General features: G+C 41.0%; 1 protein-coding gene across 6 annotated transcripts in view; it reads left to right on the top strand.

Moving 5' to 3' along the window:
- SENP1 (SUMO specific peptidase 1) overlaps window positions 1-18,337 on the top strand; it is a 36,866-nt gene that overhangs the window by 5,584 nt on the left and 12,945 nt on the right. For 5 of the 6 annotated variants that reach the window (XR_012642795.1, XR_012642796.1, XM_074980051.1 and 2 more), the window contains 12 exons: window positions 1,099-1,183; window positions 1,645-1,807; window positions 5,369-5,528; window positions 6,116-6,219; window positions 8,650-8,900; window positions 11,340-11,394; window positions 12,798-12,836; window positions 13,772-13,856; window positions 14,499-14,645; window positions 15,311-15,442; window positions 16,359-16,562; window positions 17,858-17,937. Coding sequence is in view for 4 of the 6 variants with exons in the window: in XM_074980051.1 (XP_074836152.1) it covers window positions 1,099-1,183; window positions 1,645-1,807; window positions 5,369-5,528; window positions 6,116-6,219; window positions 8,650-8,900; window positions 11,340-11,394; window positions 12,798-12,836; window positions 13,772-13,856; window positions 14,499-14,645; window positions 15,311-15,442; window positions 16,359-16,562; window positions 17,858-17,937 (1,505 nt within the window). In the remaining 2 variants the exon portion in view is untranslated. The remainder of the gene's footprint in view (window positions 1-1,098; window positions 1,184-1,644; window positions 1,808-5,368; window positions 5,529-6,115; window positions 6,220-8,649; window positions 8,901-11,339; window positions 11,395-12,797; window positions 12,837-13,771; window positions 13,857-14,498; window positions 14,646-15,310; window positions 15,443-16,358; window positions 16,563-17,857; window positions 17,938-18,337) is intronic. The other variant, XM_074980052.1, reaches the window with a different exon arrangement.

The following is an 18,337-nucleotide window of genomic DNA, read 5'->3' as shown; positions in this document are numbered from 1 at the left end:
GTTTACCCTCTGCCCATTTACTATTTCACATAGCCCAATTCAAGCTGTTTAATTGCATCATTTTGATTTAATATTTCTATTGGTCAAACTTTCTTTTAGTCTACTTGAGCCAGTTTCAAAATGAAATCTTTTCTTCAAACTCTTCTTCTGTGATGCGTACAGAACATCTGACAGTAGTTAGGCATCTGGTGTGCAGTAACAGCCGATGTTCACGTTGGCTGGTTTTGTCTCATTATGTCCTTGTGCTCTCCTCCTCTATATGTTGTCTGCCGGAGGTCTCTTATCTTACACTCACATTGTAAAGTTTTTCGTTGTGTTTGTGCAACACTGAGCACAGTGGGGCCTGATCTGAGACAGAGGTTCCAGGATGCTACCACAATGTAAATGATGACACAATGATGCAGAATAGTCTGAATTCTAATATCTTGCGTGTTTGAAATTGCAACTGTCGTAACATTTGTTTTGCAGTATAGGCCTGACCTGTGTTTTGTTAAGCACGCTTTGGAAATAGAAAAAAAAAAAATTCTTGCACCAAAGATTGAACACTCTCTGTATTGATTGGTAAACACAAAGCTTACGCATGCACACACACACATGCACTAAGCATTTCACATGAAAGTTCCATGCACAATCTGTAGAAGCCACACGTGTATAGGGATACACACAAATATATATTTTGTTGAAGCTGCACTCTTGTGTGTATGCACTGTCACATATATCTTACGGAAGCTATGCAAAATTTCATACTTGCTTTGGAGAAAGCCAGGCTCTTGCTAGATAGTTATGAAAATTTACTAGTCTAAATATGAAATTGGATCACCTCCCCCATACTGCGGTGATCAACTTAATATTTTACTGAGATCTCAAAAAAAATTCCTCCCATTAGGGTTGAATTTTTTTGGTAATATTATCTTGAAAATTTACTAAGTTGTCAGACAAATGTTGACATGTTACAGCTCATCCTGTGATCACACTGTCATAGATTAGTAGTTGGCAGAAGACATTAGAGTAGCCTAGGTTTGTTGGTCATGCCCGGTGTCATTTTTCTTTCAATAAGAACCTAAACAGTTACTAATTTTTGATTTTCTCTTTGTGTAGTTTTTACCAAACAAGTTTGGCAGTTGGGAGAGATCTTTTACGCGGTCGATGGGAAATGCCTCATGCAATCCAAGTTACTCCTCAGGTAAAACATGCTCATTTAGAGTCAGTTCAGTTACACAAGTTTCTTCCTATTTGCTCATAAATTCTAGCATTGCATTAAAACACTGGCTCAGGCTGAGATGACACTTCCTGCTCTGTCACTCAACACTTTTTCACATGTTGTCTTAGGCTGGGAATTACAACGGGAGTTAGGTAGGACCAGGTCCTGCTGAGTATTCCATTATCTCATCTTGGAGCTAAGTTATGGTGGTGAAAAGCTAGAATAAAACCTTTACAACCATTTGAGTTGTACAGACTCTTTTCTGAGGGAGGGCATGAGGAATGTGAATATTTGTAAATTCATCACTTAGGCCTTGATCCTGCAAGCTGTTCCATGTGGTTGGATTTGTATGCATGCAGACAAATTACACATGAGGTTCTGTAGTGTTTAATTCTATCTAGCTGGAGCTGAAAATAAGTTTTTGTTTATTGTTTCTTTCCCAGCAGAAGCTCCATCCTTTGAGAGTTATCGGGCATCGGGAGAATCGAGAACATTTGGTCCAAGTGCCAATGGACAGTGGAGGGGTTTCATATCCCCTGTGGGTTCTATGTTACCGAAATCTAGAGTGAATCGAAGTTCGTATCTCGACAGTCGCAAAATCCCAAGGTATGTTCGGTTCTGCTTCATGCTGAACACACTTTCACGGGGTCCTCATGAGAAACATTCAAAATCCTGTGTTGTGGAATTTTTACTGCCCCTTCTGACACTCGGACAGCATCATGCCTTTTAAAAACCTTTGATTAAACAATTCCTAATTTGTCAGTATGTTAAAAGTTTAATGCAGCATTGAACGAGTAATGATTGCATGGGTCATGTGACCCAGTTTTTATGTTCTCATAGTGTCCTCAGTCCTCCTGGGCTCCCATCTGCTCTCTTGCATATGTGGTAGATACAGCTGAAAATCCTATCACAGCAGTCTTATTTGTTATCTGGGGAAAGTGTGCACAGAACATAGCCATTTCTTTGGGGGGAGGGAACTTTTACATATATTCTTAAGATCCCAATCAAATAATGGCAAAAGAAACGTTCTCTGGGAATACCTTATGGTCATTTTTTGCCATTCCGTAATCATTTGGCAGCCAATGGCTACGTCTACACTAGCCCTAAACTTCAAAATGGCCATTCAAATGGCCATTTCGAAGTTTACTAATGAAGCGCTGAAATGCATATTCAGCGCTTCATTAGCATGCGGGTGGCCGCAGCGCTTCGAAATTGATGTGGCTCGCTCCCACGCGGCTCGTCCCGATGGGGCTCCTTTTTCGAAAGGACTCTGCCTACTTCGAAGTCCCCTTATTCGCATGAGCAGATGGGAATAAGGGGACTTCGAAGTAGGTGGGGTCCTTTCGAAAAGGAGCCCTGTTGGGATGAGGCGCATCAATTTCGAAGCGCTGCGGCCACCCACATGATGATGAAGCGCTGAATATGCATTTCAGTGCTTCATTAGTAAACTTCGAAATGGCCATTTACGTGGCCATTTTGAAGTTTGGGGCTAATGTAAACACGGCCAATGAGAGAGAGGCAGGAGCAGGACTGGGGGAAGTAAGATTCGGAATGAAGCAGGGCTGAAGCCAACTTTGCTTCTAAAAGGAAATTTTTAAACACAAGTTGTGGCACTTTCAGTGTACCAGTCTAGTTAAAATAGTACAACCCCATTTTGTATAGAGGGAGTTTGCCAGTATATCTTCTTCCCATATAAGGCAGCTTTATATGCCAGGTACCCCAGAGAGAATGAACAGAACCGGTAACCATTGATCCATCACCTGTTACCCGTTCCCAGCTTCTGGCAAAGACATGTTAGGAACATGGTCCCTAAAAGCATATCTCTAAAAAAAACTATACCAGTACAGAAACTTTGTTTAGATCAGTGTTTGGTGACTTCTGTCAACAGATGGGAATTCTTGTAGAGTAGCTATTAAATCTGTATCTTCATTGCAAAGGGAGTTTGTGAATTACTTGCTGGACACACAGCTTTCAACCTGTTGCTTTTCTTGTGGATCTGTGTGGAATATCTCTCTGTAATACAAAGAAAATACACATAGTGACTGCACCTTTAAAAATGATGCAGCGAGCACCCAGGTAAGAGTCAGGGGGGAAAATAAGCTACAAAACAAGTTAGGTAGTAATAAATTAGAGCTTTGCGGTAAGAATCTATAGAAATGATATTAAAAATACAGGGCCAGATGAGGTAAATCATTGTAACTTGTTTTTAGTGGAGCTATCATCTCTTACACCAGCTGAGGATCTGACCTATTCTCTCTTGAAATAGAACTTCTTTTTGAGGCACTGACTTTATATCGAGAACGTAGGTTCATGTGGCTTTTGTTTTGAAGGGTCAGTTTCCATGCAACCAGAGAGAGAGAGCAGCTGATGGAAAGAGTGCAGAACCAGAGAAAAACTGGAAGAGAGTCTTAATTGGCATAAAACTGACTTGGCTACCTTTTAAGATGAATGGTACCCATCTCAGATACTTCCATGGCTCCCATTACCTTAGTATCTGAATGCCTCTGGGAGCACAGCCGTGCTGTTATCCCCATTTTATAGATGGGGTACTGGAGCACAAAGGCTAGGACTACATTTACGCAGGCTGCAGCTGGCCTAGGTCAGCTGACTCAGGTTTGGTCTGTGTGCTTATTAAAGCATAGGGCTCTGTCTACACCAGAGTCTTGTAGACAAAACTCACTGCGCATCTACACACAAAATTCATTTTGTCGACAGAAACTGTTAACAAAAAGCTGTGTAGACGCTCCAGGAGGCCTTTTGTTGACAGTGGGTCAAAAGATTGATCTGCTTTCATGCGTAGAAGCGATCTGTCGGCAGAAGTTTTGTCTGAACATCTCTTCCGACCATAACTTCTGTGGACAGATGCTTCTAGTGAAGCCATAGCCTAGATATTTAGACTGGGGCTGGAGACTTGGTTCTGAGACCCTCTGATGAGAGACAGTCTCAAGGCTCCTGCCTGAGCCTGAACGTTGGCCTTCGTATTTTTAGCCCCATTCCCTGAGCTCTTTGAGCTTGAGTCAGCTGATCTTGTTCTGAGATTCATGGCTATGGGTTTTTTATTGAAGTATAGATGCACCCAGTAAGGCTAACACACTTGACCAAGGTCACAAAGAGAGTCTGTGGCATTTAAAGGATCTGGTACTGCCCCTGTCCACTAGGCAGGACCACCTCAGACCAAGAAAAATTAGTGGGCTGATGGAGTTTTCCAGAAATATGAATACTCACTGTTAATCAATGTAATTACAATTAAAGTACTTAGATATCTTCCCCTGATTGGGAGGCAGTGCAGCTATTTGCCTGTAGTTATAGCATTTGATTCTGAAAGTAAGACATGAATACACTTTGGCATTACTCTGAGATGGCTAGACTGAAACAAACCACATCAGCAGAAAAGTAACATGAATAAATCCAGTGAATTAATAAATAACAAAATTTCCATGACATAGCACCTAATCTTTTTTCATAGTGACAAGATGTAAGAAGATGAAGGGAAAGAGTGTTATGTCTAACAATTATCTGTTAACATCAAAATGAAAGCAGAAAGTCAAACCATTATGTACTAGAAAAAACAAGAAATCGTCCTGTGGCACCTTATAGACGAACAGATATTTTGGAGCATAAGCTTTCAAGGGCATCTGACAAAGGGGTCTTCGTCCACGAAAGCTTATGCTCCAGAATATCTTTTAGTTTATAAGGTGCCACAGGACTACTTGGTGTTTTTGAAGATGCAGACTACCTCAGCTACCTCTTTGACTATGTACGAGAGCTTCACAAAACTGCACACCAGAAATTTAGGGTCCACAAATTTCATTCCCATTTTTTTTCTGCAGAAGTATTTTGCTCTCTTACGTCTGGGAACAACCTCAATACTAAAAGGGCTCACCAGGGAATTGTTCTACCAAATTTTAGATTTGAATAAGATGAAATGAGGCATCTGATAATGTGAGCAAGAAAGAGAGACATTTAGATGTGAGAGAATCAAGGAAACAGAACATGACTGGCGACAGCTTAGTGCCAGGACTATTAATACACACACCTGGCTTCAGCCCTGCCGTGGTCTCCTTATTCTCCCTGGTTCTTTGAGGGGTTTTTTTTGGGGAAAATTTATACATACTTACAATTTAATGCTTATTTTGTAGACTTTAACATTTTGTCCTTTTTCCACAGTGGAATGTCAAATAGTTTTGTAGGGAAGTCAAACCATCACTGCCACATATCTGTATATGAAAAATCATTTCCAATCAAGCCCGTTACAAGTCCCTCGTGTCGTCGCAGCCTGGTAAGCCCCAAGAAAACCCAGAGGAGATTCATCAGCACTGCAGAAGAGGTAAGTACAAGCAGGGGAGACTTAAGCTTGAATACAAGATCTTCCATTGGGTAAGACTGTAGGCTGCTAGAGTGCTGCTTCCTGCCTGAATCCATACCCCTTCCAAAATCCTCCTGCAACTGGACTGGGCTGGGTGGGTCCAACATCCCTTTGAGATTTCAGGAGGGGAAAAATGGCAGGAGAACCTTATGGGGCCTGCTTCAGCCTCCGCCAGCCTTGCAATGTGTGAAGAAGTTGAGCAAGGGTCTCTGTGCACTTTGAAGAGTACACTCAATGTGCCCTTGATAGATGTATCTATTTCTGTTGCACTTTCAGTTTCCATTAGGCAGAAGGGTAGACTGCAGCCTTGCTCCTGTGGCGTTGGCAAGCTCTGCAGTTGGTTTAGCCCTAGTAGCTCTCTGATCCTGTGGAATTTATATTCTGCAAGTATCTGAGATCCCTAGTTGGGGGGCGTGTCTGCGCTAGCAGAGTGTATATAATCCACAGTGTCTCTCTGCTCCTGCTCGCTTACTACTATTGGTAATGTTTGTATTAAGCCTGACTTGAGTTCTAGGGCAGTGGTACAGCGTCTGGTTATTTCTCTGCAGACAGTTCGAGAGGGAGAGCGAGAGCTCTACAGGCAGCTGCTTCAGATGGTCACAGGAAAACAATTCTCAACATCCATACCAGCCACGCTTTTGCACCTCCACCCGTGAGTATGTGAAATACCCTCCCCAGCTGAGAGTCAGTGTCATGGTGCAATTCCCTTTTCTCGAGGAGCTTTAATCTTGCATAAGAACAACCATACTGTGTCAGTCCGTCTAGCCAAGTATCCTGTCTTCTGACTGTGGTCAATGTCAAGTACCCCAAATGAGATGAACAGAACACGTGATCATTCCTGTCATTGCTATGATCTGAAGAAGTGGGTCTGTCCCACGAAAGCTCATTGCCCAATAAATTATTTGGTTAGTCTTTAAATTGCTACTGGGCTGCTTTTTTTTTTTTTTTTGAAGTGGTCATTAAGTGGTCCATCCACTGTTGTCCATTTCCCAGCTTCTGGTAAACAGATTAGGGACACAATACCTAGCCATCTTGGCGAGTAAACATTGATGGACCTATCCTCCATCACCTTATCTACAGTAAACTTTTTCATATCTGGCACTTGATCATCCAGAACTCTCAGATAACCAGCATTTTAACCATAAGTAAATTTTAGTTACATTTGCTGTAAGTACAGTATAGTGAAAGTAAATACAAATAAATGTAGCATAAGTTTACGGTGTGCAGTACTACTGTTGGTAAATAAAGTACGCTGCATAGATTTTTGTTCGTTTCCTAATACCTAATCTTGTTTTTCTTCAGTGTTATGCATTGCTAGGTATACCTGTTATCCAGAATATTTGAATATGTGGTCACCTCCTCGTCCCAGGGCTGCTGGATGTGAAAGAGTTTACCGTAGTTCTTTCTTGAACCTTGATTTTCATGACATCTTCTGGCAAAGAGTTCCACAAGTGGTGTGTGTATTGTGTGAAGTAGCACTTCCTTTTGTTGTAAAACTGTTGCCTATTAATTTCACTGGTTGCCTCCCAGTTCTTGTGTTATGAGAAGGAGTTAAATAATACTACTTTATTTATTTATTGTCTCCATACCCGTAGGCCTCTGGTATCCCCACACAGTCATCACTTGTCCGAGCTGAAAAGTCCTGGTTATGCTAATCTCGCCACACATGGCAGCTATTTCATACACCTAATCACTTTTGTTGTCCTTTTCTGAACCTTATCCAATTTCAATATAGCCTTTTTGAGAAAGTGACCACATCTGCTTGCAATATTCAAGATATGAGCATGCTATGGATTTATAGAGAAGCAATATATTTTGTCGTCTTTTCTGTCCCTTTCTTAATGAGTCATATACGTATAGTTGGGATCATGTTTTCCAATGTATATTACTTTGCATTTATCAACATTTGAATTTCATCTGCCATTTTTTGCCGGTCAGCAAACAACCCAGTTTTGAGAGAGCTTTTTGTAGCTCGTTGCAGTTTGATTGGGATTTAACTACCTTGGGTAGTTTTTTTTGTATCATTTTCAGATTTTGTCACATCACTGTTTACTCCTTTTCCAGATCATTTATGAATACATTGAAGAGGATTTGTCCTTGTTCAGGTCCCTGGGGGACACCACTAGTTATCTCGCTTCATTCTGAAAACTGATCGTTTGTTCCTACCCTTGTTTTGTGGATTAGCAACTGGTTACAAGATGAGAGAGAACGTTCCCTTGTATGCCATGACATCTTATTTTGCTTAAGAGCCTTTGCCGTGGGACCTTGTCAAAGGCTTTCTGGAAATCTAAGTACACTATATCCCCTGGATTCACTTTGTCCACAAGCTTGTCGACTACCTCAAACAGTTCTAGTAGATTGAGGCATGATTTCCCTTTACAAAAATCAAGTTAACTTTCCCCAACAAATTATGTCTATGTATCTGACCGTTTTCCCCCCACCCCCTTTTATTATAGTTTCAACCAAATTGCCTGGTACTGAAGTCAGGTTTACTGGCCTCTAATTTCAGGGATCGCTTTTGGCACTCTTTTTAAAAATTGCTTTAACTGTCCTCCTTTCATTTGGTATAAAACCTGTTTTAAATTATAGGTTACAAACTACAATTTTACATTTGAGTTTCTTCAGAAGTCTTGGATGAACTACCATCTAGTCCTGGTGATTTATTACTGTTTATCAATTTGTTTCAAAACCTCCCCAGGGACAGTTCCTCAGATTTGTCAGCTAAAAAAATGGCACAGGTTTTGGCAGTCTCTCTCTCATCCTCAGCTGTGAGGGCTGACATGAATAATAATAATTTGGTTTCTTGGTAGTGTCTTTGATTGCTCCTTTAACATCTTGATCATTCAGTGGCACCTCTGGTTGTTTAGCAGCCGTCCCATTTCTGATGTACTTAACTTTACTTTTTGAGTCTTTGTCTATCTTCAAATTCTTTTTTGGCCTTGAGAGTTTACGTTCCCTTCTGCTTTTCTCTCTAGGAATTAACTTCCACCCTTTAAAGGATACCCTTTTGTCTCTCAGTGCTTGTTCTACTTTGTTGTTTAGCACGGTGGCACTTTTTTGGTTTCTTCTGTTTTGTGTGTAGGTCCAGATGCTTGAGCTCCAGTAAAAACAAAGCAAAGGAAACCCCATGCAAGAATGCAAAACCATTTGAAACATACAGCCTCACACCAGGCAGCCAGGCAGCTAGTGTGCTGAAAACACAGGAGCAGCCATCACACAAGCTACCACCATCCCCTGTATCCAGTTATCCCTCAAATATTACCTTTGAGTCTAATAATACCAGCATTCAGCATCAACAAGATAATCTACCAGCATCCACTGCACAGCCTGAAGGTAAAAATAAATTGAGTGCAACTAAATGTATAGGTCAGCGATCATCTTTTGCTTCTGTATTTTTTTGCCCTACCATCAAGCACTGTGGGGCACAGTTCTATGGGAGGTGCAACGCAAGTCACAAATAACAGTTTGAATAGCATTTTAAGCCAGTGTTTCTCGCTCACTTTGATCCCAAGTTCTGTTTGTGGTTCTGACAGACTGTAATATAATTTATTCCCATAGTGGGAGAGGACAGCTAGGTCCTGATTTGCTGTCCTCAAAGCTGCTTTGCTTATTTGTAGGAGCAGCAAAAGTTCGAAGACCAGTTTCATAGCTTCCTTGTACAAAAATGCCTAAAAGGTGGTTGTCGACATAAGTATGTCATTGGTAGTGATTGCTATAGTGAAGGTCACACGAGGTTTCTGTTTAATTCCTACTTTGTGTAATTTCTGGGACAGTTCACCCTTTGCACTGGTATTTCCAGGCTAGAGCAACGTTTCTGAATCAGACTCTCAACCCTAAGTCACCTAAGTGCTTTAAAATGTTTATCATTGGCTTTTGCCTGAAGGCGATAAGAACGGCCATACTGGGTCAGACCAAAATTCCATCTAGCCTAGTGTCCTGTCTTCCAACTGTGGCCAGTGCTAGGTGCTTCAGAAGGAATGAACAGAAGAACAGGTAATCGTGAGGTAACCTATCCCTTATTCCCCATTCCCAGCTTCTGGCAAACGGAGGCTAGCAACCCCTTGCTTGCCTATCCTGATGAGTAGCTATTGAAGGACCTGACCTCCATGAATGTAACTAGTTCTGTTTTTGAACCCTGTGATAGTCTTGGTCTTCAGCATCCTTTGGCAAAGAGTTTCACAGGCTGACTGTGCATTGTGTGAAGAAATGCTTTCTTTTGTTTTTTTTAACCTGCTGCCTATTAATTTCATTTGATGACCCTTTGTTCTTGTCTCAGAAGGGCAGCCATGTTAGTCTGTAGCTTCACAAAAAACAAGTAGTCCTGTAGCACCTTAAAGACTAACAAAATTATTGTGTAATGAACTTTCATGAGCAAGGTGAAGTGGTCTGAAGTGGGTCTTACCCAAGAGAGCTCATTACCTAATAAATAAAATTTAGTCTTTAAGGTGCTACAGGACTGCTTGTTCTTAGCTCTTGTGTTACAAGGAGGAGTAAATAACACACCCTTATTTAATTTTTCCACACTAGTTGTGATTTTTATAGACCTGAGTAATATCCCCTCTTAATCATCACTTTCCTGAGCTGAAAAGTCACTTTTATTAATCTCTGTCTAATACAATGAATTGCCACAATGTGCTTGCCAGTATGGAAAAATTATTTTCTTCTGAATATGTGCAGTGGTGCATCGTCTCAAATCATTTGATCAGTTCTTTTAGAAAAAAATTAGCCAAATGCTTGATGCTTTTGGAGGGCCATTCCCAGGCCAGTTTTCAAAAGTCTCCCAGAGAGATGGATAGACAGAGGTTTTCAAAAGCACAAATGACCATAAATGGACGTTAGGTACCAACCTGCCACTTGTGTCTTTGAAAAATCTTCCCCAGACCCTTTGCAATTTCAAATCCAAAAAAGCACCCATCTCCTTGGGCAGCTTTCAAAAGCAAAGCCCGAAGGTTCAGGATTAACATTTTCAAAAGCCCCCAGGTCCCATATCGAAACACGCAGGAGTTTAGACTTCTAAGTCACTTATTTTCCTTTGAAAATGTTACATTTAGCTTTCTTCCATACATGGAAAAGAGAGAGGAGGAAGTCACTGTAACTTTTTAAAATATATTGGTGGAATGATGCCTCTTATTCACTATTTGTAAGCTTAGAAATGGCTGCAAGCACTTTGCTTATTGCCCAACCTCCCATATCACTTAGGAACATAGACCAAGCCTGGAAGATGCCAGCTCAAAAGATGTATGTTTCTGACAGTTATGACTGTTAAAAATGAGCATATAATGAAACATGTTTGACAGCTAGTTTTAGCTCGTATTGTTTACGTACCTAGTCGTATTTTTGCCCTTCTGTGGCCCATTTAATCCCTGGGAGTTGAAGCATGTAACAGACAGAGAACTATGGCAACAACTTTATATATTTCAGATTATTTCATGGTTTGGAACCATGTTAGTTTTCAATACTATCTTCTAGGATTACATGAATTATTTTTAATCTTTTATTTCTGTAATCTATATTCTAATGTGCCTTTACGCTCAAAAATGAGCTTTCAAAGGAACTTCTGGGAACTAGGCACACAGATTTGGCATCTGCTTCTTTAGATTCCTTTGAACATTCCAGTCTGAAGTTGAAATTGAACATCAGAGTTTAGAATCCAGACTGAAAACCTGTCAAGTGTCGGAATGGGGCTTACGGCTAAGAAATTTGCATGAGGGAGTATAGTAAAAACTCGCAAGCATTTGGCTGATTTAATATTCTTCCTTTTGCTTTGTTTAGGATCAGACTCAGTCATTGTGCTCAAGGTAAAAGATTCCAGAACTCCAGCTCCAAGGTATGTTTGTAAAATGGTACATATTAAAAGTATGGGAATTACTTTCAAAACATCTTCCTGCCTCTGGTCTCTGTCAATTGTTTTAATTGTCCCTGATCTCTCTCTACTTCTTTTTAAACTGATGTGTTGGGACAGGAAGAACCATTCCAGGTGGCACAGTTGTAGTCAGTGTTATCTGCCTAGTTCTACAGACCATTTCCTTATGTATACATCTGTAGGTCTGTTTTCATAATGGCATCTCTCTGTGACTTTGTTTTCTCGCTGTTTCCACCCCCTCCCACATTCTAGGCTTGATTTTTTTTTCCTTGTACCTGACTTCTCCCTGTTTCCTACAGCTTGTATTGGAGTGGATATCTAGGCAGAAAGTTAATGCAAAAATGGTTTCTATGCAATGTATACAATCTTAAGCACGGTCTCTTAAGGGCCAGATCTTCCAAAGTATTTAGCAACCCCCGTTGGAAAATCACAGCCAGGCTACACTGAAAGAGTTTTGCTGGCATAACTCCACAGATTGAACCTCTCGAGGTCCAGCACCCTCAGGACCTGACCAGTGCCAGATGAGAGAATTTTCTGGACCACGGGAAATCTATTGTTTAGCAGTATTACCAACACTTCCACTGCTTTTCTGGGCTATTAGAAGACATTTGGGGTAAATTACAGCTAAAAAACAGCAGAGAGTAATGAGAACCAGAGCTGGTGGCTGTAAACAAACTTTATGGGACAATGCATGATGAGTGGTCATCCGGCTAACTAAAATCATGCCAGAGTACAGATGTTGCCAGATGACTAGAGAAGTTCATCCTGTACCAACAAAACTCTCCTAGTATGTACTGTAAAACCAGCTGTACTGGCATAAAAGTGCTTTTGCTTATATAGCTTATGCTGATTTCTTGAACTGGCAAAGGCCCACTGAGGCTGGTATAGCTTTATCTATTGCAGGGGTTACACTGACTTGGTTGGGTTGGTAGACATTCACGTTTTTAACAGAGCATCATAACTATGACTTTTAAGCTTTTAAAAAATATCTATTCATTTATATTATAGGTAACAGGCATTGTAGCTGCTACCTTCGCCAACTTATATTAATCTTGCTTTTTAGGGTGAAGAGCTGAAGTTACTTTTAAAATAAACTGGTGGGGGTTGGGAGGGGGGAGATATTTGTCCACTAGGAAATAATTCAGGTCGTTGGAGGGACTTGTGACTTTTTTTTAAATTACTGATTCTTCTGTGTTCAAGCACTCATGCTGTTATATTGAGCTTTTCTTTCTTGGTTGATGAGCATGTAATTGACTTGGACCTCAATGTCAGTTGTCTTACATTTTTCATTCAAGGATCACAGCAGAGCCTACAATTGTTTGTGTGTGCATATTGACATTTTCTCTTGGTTTTTTTCCTGTTGTTAGCCTTCCCTTCTTCCAGGCAGAATTGTGGATCAAAGAATTGTAAGTTCTTCACATTCTCAGTATTCTCATTCTTTCTGTTTCTTTGGGTTGTTTTTATTCAGAAGGTCAACAAATGGTCTAACATCTCTAAGATCTAGATCAAATTTTACAAGGTATGTAGGCACCTGAAGATGCAGATAGGTAACTAGTGTGATTTGCAAAATCTCCTGCCTTCATCTTTTTATATTTAAATAGCTTTGCATATCTGGCTCCTCTCTGTCCAGAGGGCCAAATTCTCATCCATTTTATCTTGTGCATTCACCTCCTTTCTGTACTTGCCTATTGCAGCCTTGCCTCTCCTCCAGTCCATTCAGAATCTTGCCCTTTTCCTACCTTCAGTTATATCCCTTTCGTTCCCAAATGCAGCTCCCAACACTGTCTTTCACATACTACATATAAGCTTCTTGACCTTTGTCTTAAGATGACTTGCAATTTCATTCCCCCCGGCCCCAGCCTGTTAGATCTATCACATCAATGACAGATGCCTTCCTTTAAGTGAGGTAGATGGTGTAGGAGAGCACACAACTATCTTTCTGAGAAATGATGATGTAGAAACTTCTTATTGTTTACAACCTGCTTGAAATCTGCACTGTAGAGCTTCCCAGTGGTCTGTGCTGGGGGAAAATGGGCACAGCCAGTGACAGAAGGTGAAAAATTCTCTGTAGTTGAGGTACTAAGTATTATATCCCCTTTGTTGGTGCCAGAATCTGAACTGTTCATGCCATCCAAGGAGAGGTGAATAGGAGATAATACAAGGTCTAGTCAGTCGTGCTAGAGCTGTTCATTTGCCGAGTATGCACACAGTAGATTTATTAATGTAGACAAAAGCTAACTTGGTGCCTGTAGATCATTTACGATCTGATTTCCTTTTTGGGTCTTCATTAACAACTGACACTTTTTAATATACAGTTTGTACCAATGTCTTTGCTTCCCAGAACTAGTGTTTACGATTCACGAGCACGGGAGAGATGGCGTCAGATAGAAGAGCAGAAAGCTTTGGCATTGCGGCTCCAGAACCAGGTAAGGTTTGGGCATGCATAGCTCTGAGCATTAGGGTTTAAAGCCACCTTCCAGTTTCTACAGATAGTCAGTAGCTTAAAATACATTGCATTGAAAATAGCCTGATTACTGCTGCTGGGCTGGGAATCGCAGATAAATTGCTAAATAAAGGGGATTGCAAATTAAAATGTAAATCAGAAGTGGCCATGAGGAAGCAAACAAAAATAATCCTTCATCTTCCATAAATTTTAACCAAATGCTTTTCTTTAAGATCATTGCTCCGTATAATGCCATGGGCAGGGCAAACAGTACCCATAAGTGCTTTTCTCTAGCCCCTCCCTGACTGGCCAGTTGGCATTATTGGATCTACGTTGCTCTCTCACTAGTCCAGGCACAGATCCCTAAACAGGCTTATTTCAGCCTAGGTCTCCATGGGCAAAGGCTTATTGGCATGATCCTCAGCACTCTTCCTATTGACAGTAATGATTTGGAGATTAAGCCATTGAGTGCATGGACTCTCACTCCCTTGCTCCTGTTGACTTTTTAGCAGTAGCCATAGCTCGAAAATGAGTCCCTTTGTCCATGTTGCTGGCTGTGATTTTGGGACTTGGGCATCACAAAAATCTTCGGCTGTTGTTCTGATCTGAAGATCTCTTGTATCAGAGATTGCAGGAGCATTTGATACAGGATCCAGTGGATTTGAATCTTCGAGTGCCTCTTGAGAAAGAGATCCCTGTCACAGCTCTTTCAGAAGAGAGAGAGGATGCTAAATCAGCTGATAATGAAGAGGAATTCCCTGAAATCACAGAGGTAGAGCTGCATAGATTAACCCTTGAGGGCAGTTAGCAGTTCTTGGAGAAGCACTCTCTAGAGTAGATGTTGATCTTGAAATTGATGTGAAATAACATGGGCAGGAAGGAAAAATAGTACATAAAGGCTGTTCTTTAAATAGCCAAGACTGGGTGTCTTCCTAAAAGCAATGCTATAGATCCTACAGGAGCTAGACTTGATGTGCATTTTGCCCGGCTGAGGTTTTCTGGCCTGTGTAATACAGGATGTGAGGCTCCTTTATGGCCCTGAAATCCCCGAATCCCAGTGAAGCCAAAGAACAGAGAGAGGCTTCAGCACGGACCGTCTCTGCCCAGTGTTCTTACTGGGTGAACTAGCCTGAAGCCCCAATTCCCATTCTGCTTCTGCAGCATCACTGTCATGTCGTGCTGTCTGTTCTTAACTTACGCCCTGACTCCACCTAGCATTTGAGTAGTGGTGCTCCAGATTCCTAAGCTCAGTATTCTGAGATCTTTGTGCTTGTTAGAGCACTCGTAAGTCCAAGCCTTTCCCTCTTCCCCTAGGAAAGGGAGAGCTCTTTGCTAGTCTTAGGTAGCTAGGAGGCTTGAGTTTTAGCCTAGGTCTAGGTCTTAGACTGGAATATCAGAAGCACCTTTTTGTTCCCATCCCATTTGTGTTCTCTGTAGGAAATGGAGAAGGAAATCAAGAGCGTATTTCGCAATGGAAACCAGGATGAGATTCTTAGCGAAGCTTTTCGGTTAACGATAACCCGGAAGGACATTCAGACCCTGAACAACCTGAACTGGCTTAATGACGAGGTAACTCCTTCACCAATGCAACTATGGGCTTCTTCTAAAAGGCATTCCTTACTGCTGGGAGAAGCAATAGCTAATGCATGCTAGACATGCTGAACTAATTCTCTGTGCACACTCTTACCACACACTGAATTCCCCTTAGTTAAATGCCCAAGGATGTGCTTAGTGTATGTTAGATGCATTCACGTGGAGAGTTAGCACAGAGTAGCTGCTGGTAAGCTTTAAATTTACAGCCAGTAGCTTACTGAATACAAACAGCCTGGGGTAGTAAGTAGAACTGAGCAAATAGACTTTTTGCTTTAGTGGAAATAAAAGAAAAGTGTCCGGCAAAACTTAGAATTTCAGTTCCAATCAACACTTCTGATTTTTTTTTTTTTTTCCTTCAGTTTTGGCTGAAATATTTCACCCAATTTGACCTGAATTCACAAGTAGTTTCTGTGCTCTACATTTTGGCAGTTTACTATTCAGTTTGTTTGTCTGTTTTTAATTCAGTTCTACTATGAAGATAAAGTGAATAGACTTGTTGCCTTCCCCCCCCCGCCCACTCTTCTCTAAGGCTACTGAGGCAGGAGTGGACTGATTGTAGACAATCTGAATGAGCAGTATTTTGCTTTTTGGCTAAACTTAGTATAAGGGATAGTTGTCCCTAGAGCAGGATGGGCGCCTATTGCCACATTGTAGGAACTCTGAAGAAATAACTGCCATTTAATAGAGCCTAGGGCCAAAATTTCCAAATCCAAGTAATTAAAATGAAGTTCTGAAATCCATTTTTAGAAAATATTCAGGCATAACGCAAATTATATTTCTTTAAAGGAAACGTTTGCTTAGAGAACATACTTTTTCACAGGCATGCAAAAGTAATCACAGCAAAGTTGCCCTCAGTAGAACACTGACACACATGGATGCTTTTGCCTTCCAGATAATTAATTTCTACATGAATTTGCTGATGGAACGAAGCAAAGAGAAGGGGTTGCCAACAGTTCATGCATTTAATACCTTCTTTTTTACCAAATTAAAAACTGCTGGGTATCAAGCAGTGAAACGGTGGACAAAAAAAGTAGATGTGTTCTCTGTGGACATTCTCTTGGTGCCTATTCATCTTGGAGTTCATTGGTGCCTGGCAGTGAGTATTAACTTGTTCTTAGTATCAGCGAGGTCGCCGTGTTAGTCTATATCTTCAAAACGACAAGAAACCCTGTGGCACCTTATAGACTAACAGATATTTTGGAGCATAAGCTTTCATGCACAAAGATGAAGTAGGTCTTGGCCCACAAAAGCTTATACTCTAAAATATCTGTTAGTCTGTAAGGTGCCACAGGACTTCTTGTTCATAATATTGAATAAAAAAGAATGAATAGCTGGAACAGATGTAGCATGAATTCGTTTATATTCAAACCAAAAACCTTCCATTTCCTTTGTGATTTGTTCACAGATTTGTGGCTAAGGATTGGGAAATCTGTAGTGGGCTACAAAATATGTATAATATTTTAAGATGTGGTTCTAACCTAAAAAGTGGCTCAAAATATGACATCTTTTTTGTCTTGCCGGGATTCATGTCGGATTTACTTATTCTTTGGATAAAGAGATTTTTATCTTGTTGATCCCACAATCTCCTCCAGTGGTCTGACAGCCAGTCTGGGCTTTTTCCTTCTGGTTAGTGATGACTGGCAGTAAAAGTTTCTCTGGGCCAAATTAAGCCCTTTGCTGTATCTGTACACCTCTGTGATCTCTTTGAGATGCCTGTCCAAACCTACCTGAGGATAAAAGAATCATGGAGAAGCTGCAATAATGGGCAGCAAAACCAAGTATCCTCTCTCTGCTGCCCTCGGATATACTGTGAGCAGTTTTTGGCACGTCAGCACCAGAAAGTTGCAGGCAGATTGGAGGGTGTGCAGAATGAAGCAGCCCCCTTGTACCTTACAATAGACATAGGCATTTGAAAGCTAAGAGCCAGGGGTATGTAGAATTATAACTGAGGAAAAGGGTAATGCAACAGTTGGAATGCTAGCTTGGAACTCGAGACCTCTGTTCAGTTTCCTGTTCCACCATAGAATTCCTGTGTGACCGTGGCCAGTTCACTTAGTCTCTCTGTGCCTCATTTCTCCCAGCTGTGCAAATATGGATAATAGCCCTGCCCTTCCCCAGAGAAGTGTATTGTGAAGATAAATATGTTAGATTGTGAGTTGCAAAGATACTGTGGTAATGCAGGCCATAAAATGATCATTCATTAATAGAAAAGTTCTTGGAGAAATCCTTCAGACTTCAAGGGAAATCCCCGTGGATGGTCTAAATTTTTGTCAGTTTTTTTTTCTTTGCTTTGCTTTGTAATGACTATCGCTCTAGATTTGTAGAAGACATGTCCTAGGAAAGAGGAAGCCACAATGTTTCCTGCATTAACAAACCTTTCTGTTTATGTAGGTTATAGACTTCAGGAAGAAAATGATCACCTATTATGATTCCATGGGTGGAATAAACAATGAAGCCTGCAGCATACTGTTGTGAGTAGCAGATCTATACTTGAGCATCACTGGTTTGTTTTAATGTTACAAATATTCCTATTCCTCACGAAACGATGAGGTAACACACAAGAATTTTAAGATTCTAAGAACAGGTGGAAAGCTGTGCTCTTGGCCATGCTGGTAGCTGGACATCCAGCAGCAGCTGAGGATACAGCAGAAGCTTACTCCCATCGTGTTTTGGTCAAAGGCACACACTCTTAGATGGAAGCAGGTGTTGCCACCACCATTTCTTCCAGTTGATTCCCCACATTGTGAACTTTTGTTTTGTCTGGGGTTAGGCTAACCTCACTAGCTCTTATCCCAAAACCCAATATCTGCTTGACACTGGAAAACTTAAGCTTCCGATGCATCTGGTCCTGAGCAAATAAATACAGGGCTG

The sequence above is a fragment of the Carettochelys insculpta genome, chromosome 29 (assembly GCF_033958435.1).
Source record: "Carettochelys insculpta isolate YL-2023 chromosome 29, ASM3395843v1, whole genome shotgun sequence".
Classification (NCBI taxonomy): Eukaryota; Metazoa; Chordata; order Testudines; family Carettochelyidae; genus Carettochelys; species Carettochelys insculpta.
The sequence above is the reverse complement of the archived record's forward strand: the minus strand, read 5'-3'. Positions and strand labels throughout refer to the sequence as shown.